Source organism: Palaemon carinicauda, chromosome 17 (genome assembly GCF_036898095.1).
Source record: "Palaemon carinicauda isolate YSFRI2023 chromosome 17, ASM3689809v2, whole genome shotgun sequence".
NCBI lineage: Eukaryota > Metazoa > Arthropoda > Malacostraca > Decapoda > Palaemonidae > Palaemon > Palaemon carinicauda.
The window spans coordinates 103396103-103422465 of record NC_090741.1 but is presented as its reverse complement, the minus strand read 5'-3'; the positions used below and the strand labels follow the sequence as shown (position 1 = coordinate 103422465).

At 43.4% G+C, this 26363-nt stretch overlaps 1 protein-coding gene across 1 annotated transcript in view; it reads left to right on the top strand.

Annotated features, from left to right (window-relative positions):
• Positions 1-9771: 9771 nt before the first annotated feature.
• LOC137656496 (endonuclease G, mitochondrial-like) overlaps positions 9772-26363 on the top strand; it is a 79781-nt gene continuing 63189 nt past the window's right edge. Inside the window, exons 1-3 of the mRNA XM_068390671.1 lie at positions 9772-10002; positions 11609-11673; positions 12460-12583. Of these exons, the coding sequence (XP_068246772.1) occupies positions 9772-10002; positions 11609-11673; positions 12460-12583 (420 nt within the window). The remainder of the gene's footprint in view (positions 10003-11608; positions 11674-12459; positions 12584-26363) is intronic.

Below are 26363 nucleotides of genomic sequence, written 5' to 3'. Positions count from 1 at the left end.
TGGCAGTTCTTAGTTACAGTTCCGCCCCCCTATTATTTTATAACATTTCCTATGATGATTATATATGACAGATCACTACCCCGGAGTCCCTAAAGGAATTGGTATTGAATATACCTTTATTTCCCGGCCCGGGGTCTACCCCACCCCGGGAAATCAGACACTATGTGTCTTAATTCCTTGTTATTGCATCCTTTTTTATGCTCCGGCTTGACCGGAATGGATGGCTATACTTTAGTTTCAAGTTAGACTTATGTTTAGGCCCGGGACCTCCGGTCCCGCCCCTATGTAAGACTATTACAGTTAAGCTCTAACCTTGCGTTAGACCTATGTTAGGCCCGGGTCCTCCGGACCCGCCCCTATTTAAAAAAAAAAAAAAAAAAAAAAAAAAAATTAAAAAAAAAAAAAAAAAAAAAAAAAAAAAGTACAGTTAAGCTCTAATCTTGTGTTAGATCCTATGTTAGGCCCGGGTCCTCCGGACCCGCCCCTACTTAAAGACTAGTACAGTTAAGCTCTAATCTTGTGTTAGACCTATGTTAGGCCCGGGTCCTCCGGACCCGCCCCTACTTAAAAGAATAGTACAGTTAAGCTCTATTCTTGTGTTAGACCTATGTTAGGCCACTTAAAGAATAGTACAGTTAAGCTCTAATCTTGTGTTAGACCTATGTTAGGCCCGGGTCCTCCAGACCGCCCCTACTTAAGAGAATTACAGTTTCTCATATACTATTCTTTTTACAGATGGTGCATTGTCTGACGCCGGCCTGTGCAGCTGTTCTGCACCAGCCTTGTGGCCACTCCGTCTGCCGATCTCACGCCCCTTGTGGGGTTCAACTGGAAGACGTTGTGGTATGGCACCCGGATAACTGTGTGATTTGCTTCGACCTCATCACTACCCTTGGATCTGACTCGGTGAGTCCCGTTGGCTATATTGCCTTCTTATTTTATTTACTATTAGTAAGATATCTATGGTCTTGAAGGACCATTGGGAGTCTCCCTTTTATAATTCCCACTATTATTTCAGGCATCCCCGGAGCAAAAGTCTGCGGCTCGGGCCACACTGAAGGTGTGGGTTGGTGGGTTTGCCCGGAATGTAAAGTCTAAGCGGCCGTACGTCCTATCTGAGGACTACTGCACCATGGTTTACCCCAACGCCAAGTCTTCAGCTGCTGTGGCTAGGCATGTGGCAGCTCCCATCATTGCCCACATTGATGCCACTATAACGGGTCTCATCGACCCAGAGCAAGATCCATCGGACGCCCCCGGAGGTCTGGAGGACAATGTTGCCTCCATGAACCTGGACGTCGAACCAATGTTGCTAGACGAGCCGGATACAGGTAGGGTGGTAAGTGAGGCAGGTGTGTCCGGCGCTGAGATTCCTATCCTCAGCCCCGCTCTTTCTTCTTCTTCTGATCGCTCTTCCTTTCTTGGATTTTCTGGGGACCGTGATTCGTCTCAACGTTCATACCCGGTTCCCCCTAAGGATAAGTCTACTTCAAGGACCTTACCCAAAGCTCGCAAGCCTCACAAGACTTCTCATGGCTCTAAACATGGTACGAACCCGTCTTCAAAGACCTCTGGTTCCTCCTCTAAGTCTCACGACCCGGAGTTCCTTCCGCCCCTCCTGCTGCTAGCCCGGGCCTTTCCGAATCAGCTATGCTTCGCATCGTGTCGGAGATGCAGGCAAAGTTGGTTTCGGAGATGCAGTCGAGGATGGACACGATGTTCTCTAACTTCGGTCAGAGAATTGGGGCTTTAGAGCAAGGAGCTCCGGAGAGAGTCCAAAGCTCTCTCATACCGGATGCCTCTAAGCTCCCGCCGTTTGCCAAGAACAACCCCTGGCGGATGGCTCTTCATTCCCCGTTCTCAGACGGAATGTTGACTCTGGAGGGCCTTGGCACTCGTCCTCTAGAGGACTTTGAATTCTTTCCTCCGGGTCTGGCATTTCCATTTCATGGTTATGCCAGACTTACCGAGGAAGCTTTAGTCCGATTAGACAAGGTCCCCAAAGAGACGGTCATCTTCCCGAAGGAGCAAGCCCAATCTGTTTGGGCCAGATTTTTGAATGACATCGGCTGCACTAACACCATGCTGACGCCTTATAAAAGCTCCTTTACGATGTTCTTAATGGACAAGACCACCTTGACTCCATGCGTCAATAAGGTGGCAGAGCTTGCCTTTCAATATGCTCTGGAGGAGAAGCCCTTGCCTCCCATCCGAGAGGTGGATCCAATCTCCCTCCTTCTTCCTCAGGTATTGAGTGTTGGGACAACGTCCATACCACCTTTACCTCCGGCAAGCTTGCAGCAGACTGTGCCTCAGTCTTGTTTAGTGAGAAGCTTCCCCGTCTCCCGGAATCCCTCATTAAACAGGAATATGATTCCCGCCTACGTGTGGGCCGTACTCTAAACCTGGCCACATCCACGGAGTCGATAGCCTTGACTTACGATACGGAGAGTATTTTTAAGTCTCTCAACAAGGCTACGTTACAGTCTTTGTATTATGACTTGTATGACTTCGCTACTGCTAAACGCAGATGTCGCAAGCATGTTCTAGCTGAGGCGACGATTAGGCATGAACCTAATAAACTCATCCGGTCCTCCTGTTGGGGTTCAAATCTCTTCCCCGAGGATCTCGTAGAGGAAGTCTTGGCGGAGGCCACTAGGGTTAATCAGAGCCTTAAAGCCCGTTGGGGTTTGACCCCTAAACGCAAGTATGACCCCGCAAATTATCAAGCCCGGGGTAGGAAGAAGCTTAGACCATATACCTCCACCCAGTTCAGGCAACAACAGAGTGCTTCATCCAACTTCCGGCTGCCTCTTCCTCCATCTTCTGTTGCCCCTGCACAGCCTTCCACCTCTCGGGCTCCTTCGGATGACTATGTCACCGTTCTGCTACCTAAGAGCCAGCTTTCTGGTGCCTCCGCCACTTCCCCTGCCTTTAACCAGTCCTACGAGGCTCATAGCTCTTCCCAGAGTTATGGTAGAGGTAGAGGCTACCACCGTGGCTCTAACCAGAACAAAGGCAGGGGAAGAGCCTTTCGCAGAGGAAAGAACTTCCGAGGCGGACGTGGAGGCAACTCCTCAAACCAATACTGAGGTACAGCAGGTAGGGGGGAGGCTCTATGCCTTCCGCAACAAATGGAGGTTCAGTCCCTGGGCGTTCAGTATCATCTCCAAGGGACTAGGGTGGAGTTGGATTCAAGGACCTCCTCCTCCGAACAAATTTCGTCAACATTCCACTCCGGACCTGGTCGAATTTGTCCAGGATCTTTTACAAAAGAACGCCATACAAGAAACGAAACATCTGAAGTTTCAAGGTCGGCTGTTCAGTGTCCCGAAGAAGGATTCAGACAAGAGAAGAGTGATTCTAGATCTATCCCTTCTCAACTTGTCCATTCAATGCGACAAGTTTCGAATGCTTACCGTCTCGCAGGTGCGGACCTTACTTCCCCGTGGGGCCGTCACCACCTCTATCGATCTTACAGACGCCTACTATCACGTCCCGATAGCGAGACACTTCCGTCCGTACTTAGGCTTTCGCTTAGGGGACAAAAGTTACTCCTTCAAGGTGATGCCTTTCGGGCTCAACATTGCCCCAAGGATCTTCACAAAGCTAGCAGAAGTCGCTGTTCAGGAACTCAGGAATCAAGGGATTCAAGTAGTAGCCTATCTGGACGACTGGCTCATTTGGTCAGACACCTCCCAAAATTGCCTAAAAGCCACTCACAAAGTCATCCATTATCTTCAATCTCTAGGCTTCCAGATCAACTTCAAGAAGTCCCGTCTTCTTCCAAAATCGAAGTTCCAATGGCTCGGCCTGCAATGGGATCTTATATCTCATACTCTGTGTCTTCCCAGACCCAAGAGGTTAGAGATTGCAAGGAACACCAAACGCTTTCTCAAAGACAAAGTAAGTTCCAGACGACTCCAAGAGAAGATTCTGGGGTCCCTTCAGTTTGCCTCAGTGACGGATCTTCTTCTGAAGGCAAAATTGAAAGATATCAATCGTGTCTGGCGTTCGAGGGCGAACCGGAAGCTCCGGGACAGGAAAGTCCGCCTTCCTCCCATTCTACGGGAAAGACTTCTTCCTTGGACAAGAGCAAACAGTCTGTCAAAGTCAGTTCCCCTTCGATTTCCGCCTCCGGAATTAATCATTCACACAGACGCATCCCTATCAGGTTGGGGCGGCTATTCTCAGCTCAAGAAAGTTCAAGGTCTTTGGACTCCCTTGTTCCGCCATTTTCACATCAATGTGCTAGAGGCCATGGCAGTTCTTCTAACCCTGAAACGTCTCGCTCTTCCCAAGAAACAACACCTTCGTCTGGTCCTCGACAGCGAAGTGGTGGTCCGCTGCCTCAACAGAGGCGGGTCAAAGTCAGGGCCTCTGAACCATGTTCTAGTAGCCATATTCTCCCTAGCAGCCTCGAACCGTTGGCATCTTTCAGCTGTCCACCTGGCGGGTGTCCGGAATGTAGTGGCAGACGCCCTGTCCCGGACCTCCCCTCTAGAATCGGAATGGTCACTCGATCTAAAGTCATTTCGGTGGATTCTCTCTCAGGTTCCCGGTCTCCAAGTGGACCTCTTCGCCACGGAATCCAACCACAAATTGAGAGTATATGTGGCTCCCAATCTAGACCCTCAGGCTTACGCCACAGACGCCATGTCACAGAATTGGGACAACTGGGAAAAGATTTATCTCTTTCCCCCGGTGAATCTTTTGCTGAAAGTTCTAGACAAACTGAGATCCTTCAAGGGACAAGTAGCCTTGGTCGCACCCAACTGGCCCAAGAGCAACTGGTATCCTCTCCTGCGGGAGTTGAGATTATACCCTCGCCCGATACCCAATCCGGTTCTGTCTCAGATAGTACAAACACGCGTTGTGTACGCTTTCTCAAACATTCAGAGCGCCCTAACTTTATGGACTTTATGAAGTTTGCGGCTATGCATGGTGCCAATATTGATCCTCAAAACACCTTGTTCCTAGAATCGGATAAACGGGATTCCACCATCCGTCAGTATGACTCTGCAGTTAAAAAGTTGGCAAAATTTTTAATAGACTCAGACGTGAACTGTATGAACTTGAACCTTAGTAATAGACTCAGACGTGAACTGTATGAACTTGAACCTTACAGTCACTTTCTTTAGATCTTTATTAGAATCAGGTCTGGCAGCCAATACTATCACCACTATTAAATCGGCTCTGAAAAAGATCTTCCTAGTGGGTTTTAACATAGACTTAACCGACTCTTTGTTAGCTTCAATTCCGAAAGCTTGTGCCAGACTGAAACCGGTTACTCGTCCTACCCCGGTGACCTGGTTCCTTAATGACGTACTCAAATTGGCTTCTGATACCATTAACAGTTCTTGTGGTTACATGCCCCTTCTCAGGAAAACACTTTTCCTAGTGAGCTTGGCTTCCGGGGCAAGAATTTCTGAATTGGCAGCCTTGTCGAGAGACCCGGGTCATATTGACTTTCTGCCTTCAGGAGAGGTCCTTCTTTCTCCTAACAAATTCTTTTTGGCTAAGAATGAAGACCCTCAAAACAGATGGACCTCCTGGAAAATTGTTCCCCTCACGCAAGATCCGTCGCTGTGCCCTGTCACTACTCTTAGGTCTTATCTATCCCGGACCTCCTCTAACTCCTCGGGGCCTCTATTCGTTAGAGAACAAGGCGGTACCATTACTATTAAAGGGATCAGGCAACAAATTTTGTATTTTATTAAACAAGCTAACCCTGACTCTTTTCCTCTTGCACATGATATCAGGGCGGTTGCCACCTCGGTGAACTTCTTTCACCACATGAATTTTACAGACCTTTCCAGGTATACAGGGTGGAAATCACCGTCAGTGTTCAAGAAACACTACCTTAAACATTTGGAAGCCCTAAAATTTTCTACAGTAGCCGCAGGGAGCGTAGTTACTCACGAGTAACTCACAGGTTAATGCCTTGACTCTTTATCTCTCCCTCTTACCTGCCTCATTTATACCCTATTGTATTCGTTGGTCGCGCACCTGAATACTGTTATTATATTTGTAAATTTTATGCTCCTGAGTATCTGTATATATTATCACTCACGGCATTATTATACCTACCTTATTGGATTTATGTTCATATTTAAGATACCCTTATAATTGTTTTTTGGTACTCATCTCTGATTAAAGCATCCTGTTTTTCTCTTACGCTTATGTTTTTTCCTTTATTTTGCAAGTTTGGTGACATTTTTCTCTTGTATAGATTCACTGGGCGGCACAGGTTCGAGCCCAGAAAAGGGATTTTGACGTAGGAAAAATCTATTTCTGGGCGAAGGACCTGTGCCGCCCAGTGAACCCTCCCAGCTCCTCTCCCTTGGAGTCCCCAAACTTTGGGTGCTAAGGAGTTGGGTTCTGAGCGGATGCATTGTAGTAGTACCGAGTGAGGTTGAACGGCTCTCCTCTATTGGGGTTCTCTGTCGTGGATTAATCTAAATAGTGCGGGACCTCTGGAATATACGCCCAATTTTTATACCGACACCAATAGGTGAGCGAGCTAGTTAACCTAGCACTCCTTTACATTTTTTCTCTGGGATATTTAGCAGTAAATTACCTAAGAATAAGTGCTAAATGGAGCTTATTCACTGGGCGGCACAGGTCCTTCGCCCAGAAATAGATTTTTCCTACGTCAAAATCCCTTTTTACGTCTCTTCAGACGGAGGTGTCTTTTCCTGGGACACCTCTTCAACTTCTTCAATTTCTTCCGAAGGCGTACTAGCAGGAGGAACTGGCTCTTTTTTGCGAGGCTGGAAGAACATTGTGATCGGAAGTTGCTGCCGCTGCTGCTTTTTTCGCTCTAAGAGCATCCTGTAGGGAGTCATGATGTCATCAACCTTGTTGGAGAATTGCATAGACCGAACCATATCCTCGTCCCACTCTTGCAACATTTGTTTCGCCTCCTTCATATGGTTGCAGAACTTGGCAAGCCGTTCTAATGTTAAGCCCGTTTCTTCGACATTTTCTTGGGTCTCTTCCTGGGTTTCACTCTCTTCTTCGCTTGCCGATTTCGTCAGGTCTTCTAGGTCTGCGTCAGTTAGCGGCTGGGAATGGCAGTCCAACAACTCGTCGACGTCTTCAGTCGTCATGTCGCCAAACCCGTCACCTCCAATTATGGCAGCCAACTGCACAGATTTGCGTATTGCAGAGTGTTGGATTTCCGACGGAGTAAATCGCTCGTCGTTGTAAACAATCTGGGGCCACAACTTCTTCCAGCTCGCATTCACGGTTGCAGGTTTCATCTCTTGCAGTGCCTTCTGAATATTCTTCAGGCACGTGGCTATGGTGTACTGCCGCCAGTACGCCTTCAAGTTAAAATCTTCATCCTCATCATCTTGGGCAGCATCCACACGCAACGAGGTCCGCCAAGGTATTCTTCGTGTAGAGGGCCTTGAACGCCCTGATAACCCCCTGGTCCATCGGTTGAATTAATGACGTGTGTTGGGTGGCAGGAACTCAACCTGAACACCCTCACGCGACAGGTCAGTTGCGTGTCCACCAGCGTTATCCATAAGGAGAAGGATCTTGAATGGCAAGCCCTTCTCTACGAGATATTCACTGACTTGCGGGATGAAACACTGGTGGAACCAGTTGGAGGTCAGCATCTTCGTAATCCATGCTTTTGGATTATGCATCCAGTACACGGGAAGGAGATTCTTGTTTTTATTTTTCAAAGCGCGAGGATTTTTCGACTTATAAATAAGCCCCGGCTTTAGCAAAAATCCAGCAGCATTGCCACACATCACGAGGGTAACGCGATCCTTGAATGCTTTAAAGCCAGAGGCTTTGGCTTCTTCTTTGAACAGGAAAGTTTGCGACGGCATTCTCTTCCAAAACTAGCCGGTCTCATCCATATTAAAGACTTGTTCCGGCTTGTATCCACCTTCGGCGATAATATTCTTGAACGTCTGGTTCACGTAAGTTTCAGCAGCGGCAGTGTCAGCGGAAGCAGCCTCGCCACGCAGGGAAACGCTTTTCAGAGCGAAGCGTTTCTGAAACTTCGCGAACCATCCTTTGCTGGTGGAAAAACGTTGTTTCTGACGCTGGGAATCAGTGGATGTCCCTGGTTGAGGTTCATCTGCATCATCATCTTCTTCAGCATGGTCACCATCGTCGTCTTGAGGTTCCTTTGCCGCAAAATTCTCATACAAGCTCAAAGCCTTTGTTTGGATGTTGTTCGTATCCAAGGCTATGTTCTTCTTCCGGCAGTTGGCAATCCACACAGCTAAAGCACCTTCCATGCGTACGATCGTTTTATTACGCGTGGTAATGGCTCGCTTCGCTGATCTGCTAAAGGTGATTGCAGCCGTCTTTCTAATGTTCGCCTCGTCCTTCTTGATATAGCGAACTGTGGATTCATTGATTCCAAAATGGCGGGCTGCGGACGCAAAACTTCTACCGTCTTTTAACATATCGAGAAGCGTCACCTTCTCAGTAATCGTCATCATCCTTCGGTGGCGTTTAGGCTCACTACCAGCCTTAGTAGAAGCAGAACGCTTGGGAGCCATTGTACAGTAGGATTTAACAGAAAGTTCAACAAAAAGTTCAACTTAAAACAGTCGCGCACAGCACAGATTAAAGTTCACAAACTTAACAACGTCTACTCAGCGATACGGCGTAAGAGAAAGTGACCGCGAACAGAGGCTGGAAGTTGGAGATGCGGGCAAAACACCAATCACAGGCTAGATAACAAAACTTGAGTTCTGATTCGTCATCTATCAGCGCTTGAACCAATCACAACCCGTCTTATATGATACGTAGGTTACCAATTCAAAGTACAAGATACCCCGCGTATACTGTACAGTAATAATAATAATAATAATAATAATAATAATAATAATAATAATAATAATAATAAATAATGATAATAATAATAATAATAATGATAATAATAATAACAATAATAATTTTATTAACAACAACAACAATAATAATAACAATAATAATAATACAGCTTTACGTACACTATTTTACGCTTTTGTTGTAGGATGTGTCTCTCTCTCTCTCTCTCTCTCTCTCTCTCTCTCTCTCTCTCTCTCTCGTACACTTATTCGAAATGTGATTTTTTGCAACAAAGAATATTATTGGATGCAGTACTACGTACGTATACATACAAAAGATTCATGGAAAAGAAGCACATCCATTACATTTGTAGTACACTAGTAGCCATCAGCAGCCTTACACCATTTTAATATGGTATGACTGCATCTGATTTGCATTTCATGTTCGATTTAATTTTACTACGTACTGTATACAGTACTGAATTATCGTATGATCACATTCTCTTTTCGTGTTTTATTTCTTTCTGTGCTTAATTATATGTCATATGTAATGCAATGAACAGCAGATATTACTAATTACAGTATTAATGGAATTACAGGTAACGAAATATTGTATTTGGGGTCTTCAGATATCGCGGTATTTTCGAAATTTCCGGAAAATCCGCGATATGTATATATATATGGGTTATGAAAAAAATCCGCGAAGTGGTGAATCCGCGATGGTCGAACCGCTAAGTAGCGAGGGTTCACTGCTCAAGGATCCGTCCTTGGCCCATTGCTATTTCAGATCTACATTAACGACATAGATTTAGGATTAACTAGTAAAATAGCCAAATTTTCCGACAATACTAAATAGGCATAAATGCTGCGAACTTAGATATAAAAGCCTTAAGAAAGAATCTAATGAAGGTAGGAGAATGGTCCAGAAAATAGCAAATGCCTTTCAACTCTGGGAAATGTAAAAGTCATGCAGATAAGTTATAGTAACCCACAATCAGATTACTCACTGTTGGGTAATGAAATAGAAAGTGTGGACCAAGAGAAAGATCTCAGTACATGTAACATTATCAGCAAGGATTTTAAGTTCACCAAACCGAGCTTAAAAGGTGAAAGAAAGCACAAAAAACTATTAGGTTACATAAAGAGACAACTCAAATACAGAAACAAAGACTCTGTACTACAGCTGTACACATCACTAGTAAGACCCCATCTTGAATACGGAGTGCAATTCTGGGCTCCCAGTAGTCATAAGGATATAAATAGACTGGAAGCAGTACAAGCTAGGGCCACCACACTAGCTCCAACACTAGGGCAATTTGGATATAGACGGAGGATGGAACGTTTGAACTTATTTGATCTACAAACCGATGACTATGGGGACAGTTGATAGAGACATTCAAAATTCTTAGAGGATTAACAAATGTAGATTACAACAATCTATTCACGCTTAGCACAAATCAGTCAAGAGGTAACGGATACAAACTGGAATTGAAAAGATACAACACTACTCAATGTGGCACTTTCTTTACATAAAAAAAGCAAATACTTGGAATAGACTTCCAGTGGATGTAGTGAACAGTAACACGGTAAACGAGTTCAAGAATAAGTTAGACCATGCAGACTCTTTAAATCCTTTAACTAGATTGCTCTACCAAAGAGCAAATGGAGTCTCTGCGGATGGAATTAATCCAAAATCATTGTAAAAAAAACACACACACACACTCTCTCTCTCTCTCTCTCTCTCTCTCTCTCTCTCTCTCTCTCTCTCTCTCTCTCTCTCTCTCTCTCTCTCTCTCTCTCTCTCTCTCTCTCTCTCTCACGATGTTTCGATAATTGGAATACTAATAATACTCAGTAAAGTATCGAAAGGTAATCTCTCGATATTAAAGTATCGAAAGGTAATCTCTCGATATGTTGGCTCGCCTTCTGCCATAAATATGACGTCACCAAATTTACAGTAGTGTATTTCTTTTCCGAAATTTACGGTAAATAATACTGTAGGCAACTCATAATAACTGATAAAAACCACTTAAATACTTTGTATCTTTACACAATGTTTTGATAACAGGAATAAGATTACCCTGCAACAAATCAATAGGAAATCACTCGTTTTGCCACTTGCCTTCCACCCGAAATATGACTTCACCATATGTGTACACAGTGATATGAACTTGCCAAAGAAGGACTTACAAAATACTGTATGTAAAAGCATTCTCTATTTTATTTTGCAAGAAAAAATACTCACTTACCAGCAAAAGTGTTTTATTTTTTTAATGTTGAATGAAATAGGCCTATGTTACTTTAAGAAAATATTTGTCGTACTGTATTAGTGTTACTGTACTTTCATTAGATAAATATCAATCTAATATAAGAGATGAAAGAAAGAAAATAAAACATAAGGAAAATATGATATTCCGTTTGTCTTAGTTTTAGAGTCAAATTGATGCTACGTAGTACCCATAACAACAGATACAGACTCATGAAATACTTTGTACTGTATTCTTATACTATTTTGATGATGGGAATACTAACATTAATTGATAGCCTTTTGAAAGGAAATCACATTATTTGGCCGTTCGTTTTCCGCGGCTTTGCCAAAAATATGAAGTCACCAGACATGATACAGTATGAACTTGACAGATATTAAAACTTTTCTCTATAATTTTTATCTAAAATTTTGCCGTACAGTATATTATCAATAAAAGAAAACACTTACTTACCAAGGTAAAGTAATAAGTTTTTATTCATGAAAATAGATTCTTTCTGGGGAAATAGTTGTCCTATTAGTGTACTATTTTTGACAGACTTTTGACGTCATCACAGTGAAAATTGTGGTCATAAAGTTGAGCAGTTGTAAGTTGCATAGGTCGTAAGTGAATGACTACCTGTGTAGCCACTTGCTCTTTGCTGTATAGTGGAGATTGTTATTGAGTACTCTCCAGAGTATCCTACTGTGACAAACTCCTCAGATGTTACTGGTATTGCTACCCTGGAAGTCCCTGCTTCATGCCCGGGTGAAGCATCTACATCTATTAAAGTTTTGTGTTGTCCGCCATATTCAAAGTCTTGGTGAAGCCCCTCGTGCTACCTGTCATTTGGAGTCGCTGCCTTGTTGATGGCTCTTTCCCAGTGGAGATTTTTTATTTTCGGGTAAACTGTGACACAGCTTCTGGGCAAAAGCAATATGAACATCTGGTGAGTATGAAAATAACAGATTTTATTATTTATGATTTGTATATACTACAACTTTAGTTGAACAGTAATGGACTTGTTTAGAAAACGTTCTATTAAATGAGATGTCTATAATCATTCATGTAAGAAGAAAGGGGTTAAAAGTAAAACTTAGAAAGGAAAATTATTTTGGAGTTTTTATGGGGTTGGGATTATATTAATGGGAATTAATTCCTAAACCTTGCAAAATGCTTGCTGGCTTTACAACATTTTGTAGGAAATATTCTAATAGATAATCCACTGTTCTATATAATTTTAGGTAATTTCTAGAAAGGTTCAATGCTATATTCATATTGTATGAATTATGTCAGTTTGGTTTTTGTATGGAAACTTAAAAAAGATGGTGTACCTTTATATGGCTTTCTCTTAGTATTTGATGATTTGCATTAGTTCAGATTTTATACTTCATACTATTTTGTTATAGATCTGAGAACAGGGATTACAAAGGCAGTGGTTTTGATCGAGGCCACATGGCAGCGGCTGGAAACCATCGTTTGTCACAAGAAATATGTCATCAAACATTTTTACTCTCCAATATGGCACCTCAGGTATTTATGTAACTCTTTTGATTTTTGTTATCATTACAGGCCAGAATTGTTAAAGTATGAATTACCATAGAAAAGAAAAATAGCAAAGAAAAACAATTTAGTTGAATTGATGCATAATACTGTATTACTCATCCTCCAGCAACAAAGCTTGTACAGACCTGTACTGTATGTTGCCTCCACTAGCTGCCTACCCACTAAACTTCTTTGGTTTTATACATGAATATCTTCAGATTATGGCCCCCTTGCATTTTGCTATATGGCCCCAAGTTTGGAAACCACTGCCCCAGACCATGTGCGTAATTTTATTAGAGGAAAATACCATGCCTGACTTGGGTATCTTACAGCTACATCCTCCAGGAGGATACTTTGAAAACATGTAAATGGATTACTTCAATGAAAATTAAAGATTATATAAGTGTAGCATATAAAATTGAAAATCTGATTACAAAATTGAATAAACACAGCAAAACCTCTCGCAATAAAGAACATGTATTTACTGATTCTTTACACCAAAACTTAGGTTACCTATATTATTTCAACATATTCTCCTGTCTCTACATCTTAGTCAATCCACTTGAATACCCTGAAAATGTTTGTCTCCAATTGATAAGGACTAGGGCCTCCAGGCAATTATTCTCCTTTTTCTTTGGACTTCTCCGTTTCGGGGGTCACCAGAACGGATCATCTGTGTCCATTTTCTTCTATCCATGTGAGAACCTGCTACCACTGTCAAAGATATAGACATTTTAAAAAAGATTGCATGTTTTTGATTGATGATAATGACTGGGAAATTTTCAGAAAAACGTTTCACCAAAGAATGTAATTTTCAACAGGTAAAATGTATAAATTGCTCTAAATAAAACAAACCAAATGGCCACACAGTGAACTTCAGAAATTGCAAGCCATATGATTTGGTATTGAAAAGACTAGTGGAAAATACTGATCATAAATACTAAGGACGTTATAAACTGTGGCTATATAAATATACAATCTGTTGGTAATAAAACTATTCAAATATGAGAATTGGTAAATGAGAAATATTTGGACATACTAGCATTATCAGAAACATGGTTAAATAACTTTGATAATGCTAAGATCGCTGAAATGATCACCCACATACATGCTTTCTTTGATATTCCGAGAAAGTGGAAGTTTGGGGGGGACATCGGGCTCTTCATCCACAAGGGTTACTCAAATCTCAAGATGATAAAAAGAACTAGTGCAAAAAGCTTTGAACATACAGAAATAAACTTTATCTACAAAAACAAAAATATATCCATTGTAACAGTTTACAAACCTCCAAGAACAAATATCAGTATCTTTGAAGAATTTAGTGTACTTTACTCGTTGAGATGATTATTATGGAGAAAAATAAATTAGTTATTTGTGGAGACTTCTATCTTTGAATGGACAATGCATCAAATCTTGATGCTTTAGCATTTAATGATTTATTGGAATCGTGTCAATTAGTAAATAATGTTTGCTATGCAACTACTTTAACTGGTCATACGTTGGACCTAATTTTCATAATTGGAATGAATAACATTGTATCCAATATAAATGTAGCAGAGACATGCAATCTCTCTCCAGTGTACTAACTTATTTCGTTTAGGCTACCTGTACAGAAATGTACAGTGAGGAAAAATAAACTTAGACTCAAGTGAAACGTCTCTCCTTGTGTATTTATTGAAGAAGTTACAAATAAAATAAATGATGCTATCAATATTCCCTGTGATCACAAGAACCAACGTATGTGGGGTTCTGTGTGTGTTGAATGACTTATGACCATATATAATAGGGCGAGTAAAAGTGAATATATACCTTGTGTCCACTGATGGAAAGGACTATACTGTGATTGTTAAAGTCTGATTGCCTTAGTTTGATGGGGAGAACTTAGAGAAAAAGAGGGAAAACAAGACGTAAAGAAAAAAGTGGAATCTGTTAAAAACTGAAAGTACTTGGTAGAATACAAAACTGCAATGTACCAATATACTGTAATTACCTACTAAGAAGGATAAAAAACCAATATTTTTAAAGAGAGACTCGCAAAGTAGCAACAGACAAATAGATTATATTGTCTCCTAAATGGTATAATGGGAAATGTAAATGAAAAAAGGCTACTAGAGGGGTACTGTGACCAGGAACTAGCAAATATTTTCTAGTATTTTTATAAAATAAAATAGAAAATCTATTTAGGTCATTTATAAGTATTCAACATCATATTAGTGATACACCAGGAACACAGATAAAATTAAAGAGATTCAGTAATATAACACAAGATATCACCAGGATTATCAAGAGAGCAAAGAAAAACTGTGCGATCAATATAATGACAATTTCTGAAGTAACTGGAGAAAGAAACTTTTATATTTTCGAGAATAGAAAATACAAGCATCGATGAGTGTAAGTTTTCCAAATCTGAGAAAGTAGCTATAGTTATACCGGTTCTAAAAAGTGCTCTAGATTATCAGGAATTAAGCTCATATAGACTTGTTTTGAATCTATCCTTTATTTCAGAAGTGCTGGAATATGTAATTCTCAGAACAACTACAGAGATCAGTCACTTAAAAGAAATAGAAGCATTGGCAGACAACCAATCTGGTTACAGAAAATTTTACTCTATGGAGACAGCTATTCGTTCTGTTTTAAATGGTATGCTGGGAATGATGGATGAAAACAAATGTGGTATTTTGATATGACTAGATCTTAGTGCTGCCTTTGGTACAGTTGTGCATGAACTACTACTAAATGATCCAAGTTCCATCGGTATTGAAGAGCAAGCTTTTGAATACCTAATAGACTACTTGGCTGACAGAAGCTGCTTTCTGTAAATTGGAAACTCTTAATCATCATATGAACCATTAAACAAAGGGCTTCCTCAGGAGTGTACTGGGCTAAATCTTATTCTGTATCTATACTATGGGTCTATCAAAAGTACTACAAATGCATGGAGTGAAGTTCAAACTATTTGCAGATGATACACAATTTTACTTCTCCATAAATGATATAGACGACACTACTAAAACTCTAAACCGAATTCTTGCCAGTGTTAGGGAATGGATGATATTCAAACAACTAGAGTTAAATGAAAATAAAACTCAGTTTATGGTAGTTGGAAAGAAAAACAGCATAAAAAACTTGGGTGAAATTCAAGTAAGGGTGATATTCAAGTAAACATAAATAATAACTCTGCCCCAATATTTAATAAAGTTAGCGATCTAGGAGTATCTCTTGACTGTAACTTGTCTTTCAACACCAAATAAATATTACAATTTGATAAAAGTGCAACTTAAGAAATTACTAACAATAATAGATAGAGGAGCAAGACTGATAAAAGGTGTCTCACCTTGAGAAGGATCACTCTTACACTAATTGATTTACATTGGCTGCCTATTAAAGCAAGAACTGAGTTTAAATTATATGTAATAACCAATCAAGTTATCAGAACCTGACGTCCTGAATATCTAAGAGAATTACTACATATTGTCCAGCCAACATTGTGTTCACACGAGAATATTTACTGATGGATTCAAATTATTTGAATCTTAGATACTGTATATGTCCACTGTAGGCTCTAGAGACTTTAGATATGCAGCCCCAAGGCTATACAATAAGCTTCCACTAGACATCCGAAAGACGGAAGATAGTAAGGCTCTCAAGAGAAAACTGAAGACTTTCTTGTTCCTTAATTGCTTTGATAATGTGAAAATGACAGTAAACGGACAATATGCGATGTGAAATGCTGAATACCTTGGAATGCATACGATAAATGCACAAACAATAGGTTGTTGTAAGGCTATCAACCCCAGAGGCTTTGAAGAATTGAAAGAGTCTTGTGCTGTAGGGTAAGAAGGCATTTACTTTCCTTGCTCACCAGGCAGCAAACCTGTGGGCTAACTGGTTTTTGAAGAGACAAGGCGCTATTGTTTCTTGTTTCTTGAAACAGGTTACCCTGGAAGTGGTGTGGCTCTTTATGGAATTCCTCGGTGTGGGGAGTCCCTCTCTCCTTTCTGGCAATCATATGCAGGCACCGGTGAAATCTTGAAGACGGCTTCATACAACTCACTGATCAAGCTTACTATTTTCTTCAGGGGCCCTGGCCTTTTGTAGTTGGCAGCAGCCAAACCTTTGGGTGTGCCGAAGCCTACAGGATCAGGATTAAGGAAGGGCCCTTTGGCTGCTCTGAGACGCTGGCTGGTAACGCCCGCGACCTTTAACTGAAAAGAGCCTCCGCATGCATAACCTTTTTGAGTACCCCAACCTGCTCTAGGAAGTTAGGAGTGGGAAAAGGGGAGGGAGAAGGAAATGGTAATGTTGGCATTCTTCCTCTCCTGCTGCCTAGAGTAGTGGGATGCCTGTCTCTCCTTTGGGTAACTTGGCAGACACGGAGCCAAGTATTGCATAGTGGGTGTCCCTTGCAACAGTTATTTACTACCCTTTTGAGCCGCCCTTTGTCTCCAGTTCTGATCGAGTTCCCTGTGGATCATCTAACATCGCTGAAAACCTTAAGCTTGCAGGCAGAATGAATGGGATTTTAGGAAAAGAATGCACTTGAAATCATTTGAGATGAGTCTCCAGGCTCCTACAGTCAGCTCTTCCTGGTGGAGAAGGCAACTTGCGGTAGAGGCTGGTCATCGTCCTCTCTCCTCTGAGCAAATTTTTTCGCCAAACAAAGTTCAGGATGGAAACAGTACAGTCTGTGCTCTCTTCCATCAGAAAGGGAAACTGAGCTTTTGTTAGACCTGAAGGATACAATTTCAAGTGCCTGTTCATCAGTCCTATCAAAAGTACCTCCTCTTCAGGCTTTATGATACAGTTTACCAGTTCAAGACTCTGCACTTCAGACTATGTACTGCTCCCTGGATGTTCGCTCTGGTGTTCACCCTGGTAGGCGCTTAAGCCCATTCGCGAGGGATACGTCGTGTGTTACATTCAGCTATTATACACAATGTAGACTATGTAAAATCTACTTAAATGATTGTTGCAATCAGGTACTATACACCATAGATTATGTAAAATCTACATAAATGGTTTACCAAAAAATAGAAAAACAGTAACAAGAAATGAAAATTATAGCCAGCATACATAAACAATAACTATATTTAAGATTTGACTTAAGTATTAACAAAATTATTCAAGGTCCACGGAATACTCATAGCATACCAATCTAAATTTTTCAATATTTAACTTAGCCGGTGATTATATAGCTGCAACTCTGTTGCTCGACAGACAACTCTACGGAAAAACTCGCCAGCGATCGCTACACAGGTTGCGGGTGTGCCCAACAGCGCCATCTGTCGACCAGATACCCAGTTCTCAATGTAAACAAAGACTCAATTTTCTCTCTGTCGCCGTGTCGGCAAGACGTACTTTACTCGCTGTTGCTAAACTGGAGTGTTTCACATCTAATTGGTGAAGTACTATATTCTAGTTTTGAGCTTTCGCTGTGCAGGGTTTTTCTTCACACAAATCCTTGAACTCTTTTTTGATAACGGATTCTTTGTTGATGACTTTTTGATCGTTTTTTGGAATTTCCCTTGACCAATTCAAAATGGCTGACCCTTCACAAGTCCCCAAATTTAGGAAATGCAATGCTAGGGACTGTTCTAGGCGTCTTCCGAAGGCTTCTATCGACCCTCACACTGTTTGTTCCAATTGTCGGGATAAAACCTGTCAATTGGAAGATCGGTGTGAGGAGTGCGTTGGCCTTTCGGAATTCGATTTTATCGAATTTCAAAAGTACACACGTAGGCTAGAGAGAGATAGAGTTAGGAGAAGTTCTTCTCGTTCTATTGATATATCCTCTCCTCATGCCCCACAACCTATTCCTTCCCCTGTAGTGGTTGCTCCTAACCCCCCTCCTGGCACTCAGGAACCATCGATGGCTGATATGATGCGTGCCATCCAGGCTCTGGGTGAGAGAGTTGAGTCCCTTGCTAGTGACCGTAATCAGCTCATGGCGGGTGTGAAGGAGCTTAAGTGCCAAAGTGCAGTGGGAAGTGCTAAAGTGCCAAGTGATAGTGTTGTGGACAGTGTTGCGCTTGAGGTTTCGTCTGTTCGTGCCTGTCGTCCTCCTAGTCCGGGACCTCTTGCAAGCTCCCAAGTCCAGGGGAGAAGCAATGTCGTACGACGCATGGGTTCGAGAGGCTTTAATCAGCGAACAGACGTTCCCTCCGTGGTATCGGGCGTATCTACCCAAGACCGCTCCTACCTAACTAAGACGAGAGAGCCCATTTATACCTCGTCTTCTGAAGGTGTTTCTCGCAAGAAACTTTGGACCAAGGTCTCGCGACCGTTAAAACGTAAATCGGTCCCTTCAGCACAAGTCCAACGGCCCGGTTGTAGCCACTGGGTCAGTTCGGACTCGTTGCCGTCATCCGATGACTGCTCACCGCCTAAGAGAGGCAAAGCGGTACCGCTTCAGACAGTAACACCGTCTGTCGCCGCACCTGCTCCCGTAGACCCTAAGTGGTCTCTACTGCAAGACATGCAGTCTAAACTTACATCTCTGATGCAGGACTTTCGTGCGGAGAAGGTTGCTGCCGTACCAGCTAGTGCAGTACCTAGCCTACAACCCTCCACGCGATCGGTTGTGCGTCCTGTGGACGCTGAGGTAACCTTCTCACGCACACCAGTTGAGAGAGTTCCTCCACCCATACGTTCCAGTTTGATCTGCCAGCCGCATGTTGACGTTAAGCGACGCACGGAGGTTGCCGTTGATGTTGTGGATGTTCAACAACCGTCAGAGTTGCTTTGTTTTGACGCGGTGCGTCAACCTCCGCAACCCAGTGTGGTTTCCACTGCGCACCCACATCAGTCTAGACAGTCTGGAGTAGACGCTGTGCGTCCCCGCGCTACCATGGTTGTTGCCAGCTCACAGACTGGGCAGCAGTTCCATGACGTTGCGTCCGGCTCAGTCACGCATGCACCAGTGCGACCGGACTCAGCGAACCAGCCGTTACCCACTCCGTTGCCGTTTCCTCATCAGTTGTCGGATGAGGAACTTTCTGATGATGATGTTGCTGCACATATAGATGAACCACAATCAGAATTGGACGAGCCTAAGTCTACTCAACCCTCTTTGGACTTTAGAAAAGTTTTGGCCATTTTCAAAAAGCTGTTTCCTGACCAGTTTGTTTCTGTGGCTCCTCGTTCTCCGCCTTCAGAGTTTGTTTTAGGCATGCCGTCTACCACTCCTGCCTTTACTAGACTCGTCCTCGCACGCTCGTCCAAGAGAGCTTTGCGGGTGATAGGAGAATGGTTGCAGTCCAAGAAGAGTTTAGGGAAGACAGCCTTTGCTTTTCCCCCTGCTAGACTCTCTTCTAGATCGAGCGTCTGGTATGCCACGGGAGAAGTTCTCGGCTTGGGAGTTCCTGCCTCTGCCCAGGGCGACTTCTCAAGTCTTGTAGACTCTCCCCGCCGCCTTGCCATGAGACGCTCAAAGATATGTTGGTCATCTTCGGACCTGGACCACCTTTTGAAAGGAATCTTTAGGGCCTTCGAAGTTTTTAACTTCTTAGACTGGTGTCTAGGAGCCCTAAGCAGGAAGATCTCTTCGACAGATAAAGAGACTTCCTTGCTCATTATGTCCTGCATGGACAAGGCCGTACGTGATGGGTCTAATGAGCTTGCTGCATCATTTGTGTCCGGAGTCCTAAAAAAGCGAGAAAATCTCTGCTCATTCCTTTCTGCTGGAGTTACACCGTGCCAGAGATCTGAGCTTCTCTTTGCTCCTCTTTCCAAGTGCCTTTTTCCAGAAGTCCTGATTAAGGAAATAGCCGCTTCGTTAGTGCAGAAGGACACTCACGATCTTGTTGCGTCCTCAGCTCGCAAAGCTCCCCCTTTGCCTACCTTGTCAGCTAGACCAAGGATGGACACTCCAGCGTCTCGTTTTATTCCGCCCTTTCGTGGCAGAGCCTCCAGCAGAGGAGGTGCTCGTGCCGAAGGGAAACGAGGGAAGAAGAAATGATCCAAGTCCTATAAGGGCAGAGTCTGACTGCCCGCATCTTCAGACAGCAGTGGGAGCCAGACTCAAGAACTTCTGGCAGACCTGGGAGAAGAGAGGCGCAGATGCACAATCTGTGAAGTTGCTCAGAGAGGGGTACAAGATCCCTTTTGTACGGAAACCCCCTCTAGCAACGTCTCCCATCGATCTCTCTCCCAGGTACAGAGAGGAAGACAAGAGACGAGCCTTGAAACGGGAAGTGTCTCTTTTACTAGAGAAGGGAGCGGTGGTCAAAGTCTCGGACCTTCAATCTCCAGGATTCTACAACCGCCTCTTCTTGGTTTCAAAGAAGACAGGAGGGTGGAGGCCGGTGCTAGACGTCAGTGCTCTGAATGTCTTTGTCACAAAGCAGACGTTCTCCATGGAGACCACAAAGTCAGTCTTAGCAGCGGTCAGAAGGGAAGACTGGATGCTCTCATTAGATCTAAGGGACGCCTACTTCCACGTCCCCATCCACCCAGACTCCCAACCTTTTCTGAGATTCGTTTTCGAAAAGGTGGTCTACCAGTTTCAGGCCCTGTGCTTTGGCCTAAGCACAGCTCCTCTTGTGTTTACGAGGCTGATGAGGAATGTAGCCAAATTCCTCCATTTATCGGACATCCGAGCCTCCCTTTATTTGGACGACTGGCTTCTCAGAGCCTCTTCCAGTCGTCGCTGTCTGAAGGATCTAAAGTGGACTCTAGATCTGACCAAGGAATTGGGTCTCCTTGTCAATATGGAAAAGTCGCAACTGGTCCCATCCCAAACTATTGTGTATTTAGGGATGGAGATTCACAGTCTAGCTTTTCGGGCTTTTCCGTCGGCCCCCAGAATAAGCCAAGCCCAGTTATGCATCCAGAACATGCTGAAGAAGGAACACTGCTCAGTCAGGCAGTGGATGAGTCTGGTAGGGACGCTATCATCCCTGGAACTTTTTGTGTCATTAGGAAGACTACACCTCCGTCCTCTTCAATACCATCTAGCTTTTCACTGGAAAAAGGACAAGACGCTAGAAGCGGTCTCGATCCCCATTTCCGAAAAGATGAAGTCTTGTCTGACTTGGTGGAAGGACAGTATCAACCTCAGAGAGGGTCTTCCCCTGGCTGTTCAGACTCCCAACCACGTTCTCTTCTCGGACGCATCGGACGTAGGCTGGGGCGCGACATTAGACGGTCGGGAATGTTCAGGACTGTGGAACTCGAGTCAAAGGATCATGCATATCAACTGCGAGGAGCTGCTGGCAGTACATCTGGCCTTGAAAAGCTTCAGGTCTCTCCTTCGAGGCAAAGTGGTGGAAGTGAACTCGGACAACACCACTGCCTTGGCGTACATCTCCAAGCAAGGAGGGACCCACTCACTGACGTTGTACGAGATCGCAAGGGACCTGCTCATCTGGTCAAAAGGTCAAGACATAACACTAGTAACGAGGTTCATCCAAGGCAACTTGAATGTCATGGCAGATTGTCTCAGTCGGAAAGGGCAAGTAATTCCAACAGAATGGACCCTCCACAAGGATGTATGCAAGAGACTTTGGGCCACTTGGGGCCAACCAACCATAGATCTCTTTGCAACCTCGATGACCAAGAGGCTCCCAATATATTGCTCACCAGTCCCAGACCCAGCAGCAATACATATAGATGCCTTTCTCCTAGATTGGTCACATCTAGATCTATACGCATTCCCACCGTTCAAGATTGTCAACAAGGTACTGCAGAAGTTCGCCTCTCACGAAGGGACAAGGTTGACGCTAGTTGCTCCCCTCTGGCCCGCGAGAGAATGGTTCACCGAGGTACTTCGATGGCTAGTAGACGTTCCCAGAAGTCTTCCTCTAAGGGTGGACCTTCTACGTCAGCCACACGTAAAGAAGGTACACCAAAGCCTCCACGCTCTTCGTCTGACTGCCTTCAGACTATCGAAAGACTCTCGAGAGCTAGAGGCTTTTCGAAGGAGGCAGCCAGTGCGATTGCTAGAGCAAGGAGAGCATCCACCCTTAGAGTCTACCAATCGAAGTGGGAAGTCTTCCGAAACTGGTGCAAGTCAGTCTCTGTATCCTCGACCAGTACCTCTGTAGCTCAAATAGCTGACTTTCTCTTATACCTGAGAAAAGGACGATCCCTTTCAGCTCCCACTATCAAGGGCTACAGAAGTATGTTGGCATCGGTCTTCCGGCATAGAGGCTTAGATCTTTCCAACAATAAAGATCTTCAGGACCTCCTTAAGTCTTTTGAGACCACGAAGGAGCGTCGTTTGGTTACACCTGGTTGGAATTTAGACGTGGTACTAAGATTCCTCATGTCAGACAGGTTTGAGCCGCTACAATCAGCCTCCCTGAAAGATCTCACTTTAAAGACACTTTTCCTGGTATGCTTAGCCACAGCTAAAAGAGTCAGTGAGATTCATGCCTTCAGCAAGAACATCGGATTTTCGTCAGAAAAAGCTACATGTTCGCTACAACTTGGTTTTCTAGCCAAAAATGAGCTGCCTTCTCGACCTTGGCCGAAATCGTTCGATATTCCCAGCTTATCGAATATGGTAGGCAATGAACTAGAAAGAGTCTTATGCCCTGTGAGAGCTCTTAAGTTCTATTTAAAGCGAACTAAACCTTTACGAGGCCAATCTGAAGCTTTATGGTGTTCAGTTAAGAAACCATCTTTGCCTATGTCAAAGAATGCTTTATCCTACTTTATCAGACTGTTAATACGAGAAGCTCATTCACATCTGAGTGAGGAAGACCAAGCATTGCTTAAGGTGAGGACACACGAAGTTAGAGCTGTCGCAACTTCCGTGGCCTTTAAGCAAAATAGATCTCTGCGAAGTATAATGGACGCAACCTATTGGAGAAGCAAGTCAGTGTTTGCGTCTTTTTATCTAAAGGATGTCCAGTCTCTTTACGAGGACTGCTACACACTGGGACCATTCGTAGCAGCGAGTGCAGTAGTGGGTGAGGGCTCAACCACTACAATTCCCTAATTCCATACCCTTTTAATCTTTCTCTTGAAATGTTTTTATTGTTGTTTTTTTGGGTTGTCCGGAAGGCTAAGAAGCCTTTCGCATCCTGGTTGATTTGGCGGGTGGTCAAAGTCATTTCTTGAGAGCGCCTAGATTAGGGGTTTGATGAGGTCCTGTTGTATGGGTTGCAACCCTTGATACTTCAGATCCTAGAGGTCGATCAGCATCCTAAGAGGATCGCGAGGCTCCGTAAGGAAGACGTACTTAAAAGGCAGAGTAATTGTTCAAGTCGACTTCCTTACCAGGTACCTATTTATTTTGTTTTTGTTAGTTTGATAACTTCTAAAATGAAATAAAAAACTCTTAGCTCATAAAAGTGTAAACATATATTACTGGTCTCTACCCACCATCCTGGGTGTGAATCAGCTATATAATCACCGGCTAAGTTAAATATTGAAAAATGTTATTTTGATTATAAAATAAATTTTTGAATATACTTACCCGGTGATTATAAATTAAATGACCCTCCCTTCCTCCCCAATAGAGACGCAGTGGGACGAGGAGAAAATTGAGTCTTTGTTTACATTGAGAACTGGGTATCTGGTCGACAGATGGCGCTGTTGGGCACACCCGCAACCTGTGTAGCGATCGCTGGCGAGTTTTTCCGTAGAGTTGTCTGTCGAGCAACAGAGTTGCAGCTATATAATCACCGGGTAAGTATATTTAAAAATTTATTTTATAATCAAAATAACATATTTGTATAATAAGTCCCTACAAAGATGTACGTCTGGATTTCATAATTTTCAATGCAGCGAGTGACAGATGACGACACTTGGTTTCAGATATAGAAATTTATATGCAGTTGCACAGCTTCTGATGAATAAGTTCCAAAGTTTCTTTATCTTCTTCAAGATATTATATTATTGTAATTTGAAATTTTTTTACAAACTTCCTGGTCACAGCTGGAGTAGCTGAAATGCTTGCAGATACGAGCAGTGTTAAGTCAAGTCTGTCTTCTTATTCATCATCTGTCCTTTATATCAGGATCTGTGTTCTCTGGAGAATTCTGGAGCGTACAGGCCTAACATTACACAACGCCATGCCAGGTGCCCACTCGAATCTTCCTGTTGAACTCATGAAACACGCTCATCAGACAGCTGGCGTCGAAATAGTCATGAGAAGTATCTAGAAACTCTTTGATCTAGAATATGATGATTTTTTCGAATTGCAGTGTTATTATTTTTGCATTGATATTCAATAAGTAAAAATAAGCCTTTTTCACAAGTCTTATAACTCAATATTATATATATAAATTTAATGCACATAGAACAGTCTGTTGATACAGTGTACAGTATCTCGACTGTTGATTGACTCTGGCCTCCTTGGAGGGGCAGCTGCTACAGGATCAAGATCGGATTCTCTCATTTTACCGCTGTCTGTGGATTGTGATAAACTGGGAGGTGTCAAGTCTCATACCCAAGCAGTGGTTGAAGTCCTTGGGCATGCTGATAGACAGGGCAGCAGTAAGTCCTTCCATCAGACGATTGTAGCAGTATGGTCATGTAGTTTGTGTGACCATTCCTGTACAGGACAGAAATACCAGCTTAGTGCTGGCAAGGTCTTCCCAGTCACATATCCTCGTAGGAGAAACTTGTTCCACCAGAGATCCCTTCAGTGTTGTCCGAAGGATTGCTGGTCTGCCGATAGGGATTCCACGTTCTATCCTGTTCCAATGGGGCGGTAGGTTCAGACTGATCTATTCTGGTGGCTCGATGAGGAAAACCTCAGCAGGAGAGTTCCACTTGACTATCTGCCTCAGGACAGGCAACTGTTTTCAGATGTGTCATCTCTGGTGTGTAGACCAGAGAAAGGCATCAGCACATCAATTTTCTCGTGATGTAAGCAGCCTATCTAACAATGCAAGGATTCCAATAACATTTGAGGGGGCACTCAGCAGTGTTGATGAATGACAACACCACCGTGGGAGCCTACATCAACAAGCAAGCCAAGGTATCACACCCTCTCTGTGAGCTGAAAATCAGATGCACATCTGGGCAGCATGTCATGCCATTAGAGTTGTCATCAAAGTATATTTTGGGCAAGAGAAATGTACTAGCAGACACACTCATTTGCAAGGTTCATAGTGATCCCTATATCCTCTAGTAAGGGAAAGGCATTTAGTCTTGTGGGCTCTCTGGTGATCGACCTGTTTGCCACTCAACAGAAAAGGAAGCTCTCTGTGTTCTGCTCCCCTGTTCCAAAACCACAGTCAGTATTTGAAGATGCTTTCCAACACCCACAGGATCACCTGAACATGTACGGCTTTCCACTTTACAGCCTAATCTGACTGGTAATTAACAGTGTTGATTATGCCATTACTTGGATTACCCTGGTGGCTCCCAGATGGCTCAATGCTGAGTGGTATCTTAATCTGCTAATTTCTGGTCGAGGTCCCAAGAAAACTACTCAAGTGGCCCATGCTTCTCTGTCAGATGCAACTGCCAAGGTACTACCAGGCCATGGAGTCCTTGGCTCTTCATGGGTGGAAGCTATCTAACATCTTCGAGCAAAAGGCTTTTTTCGAGGCACTGCAAAGTAGATGGCTGGCTACCCACAGTCCTCTATAACTGTCTACCAGACTAAGTGGGCCACCATCTGCGATTGGTGTCGTAGAAGGAATATTTTTCTGATCAGAGCAACTGTAGCATATGTTTCCTTGTCTTCCTTCGCTGAGAGAAGCGCCTCTCAGTCATGGTTGTCAAAGACTACTGCTCGGCCTTGAATATGGTGTTCTGGTTGAAGGGCATAAACCTCAATGCTTCATGGGAGCTGTCTATGCTCGTAAGG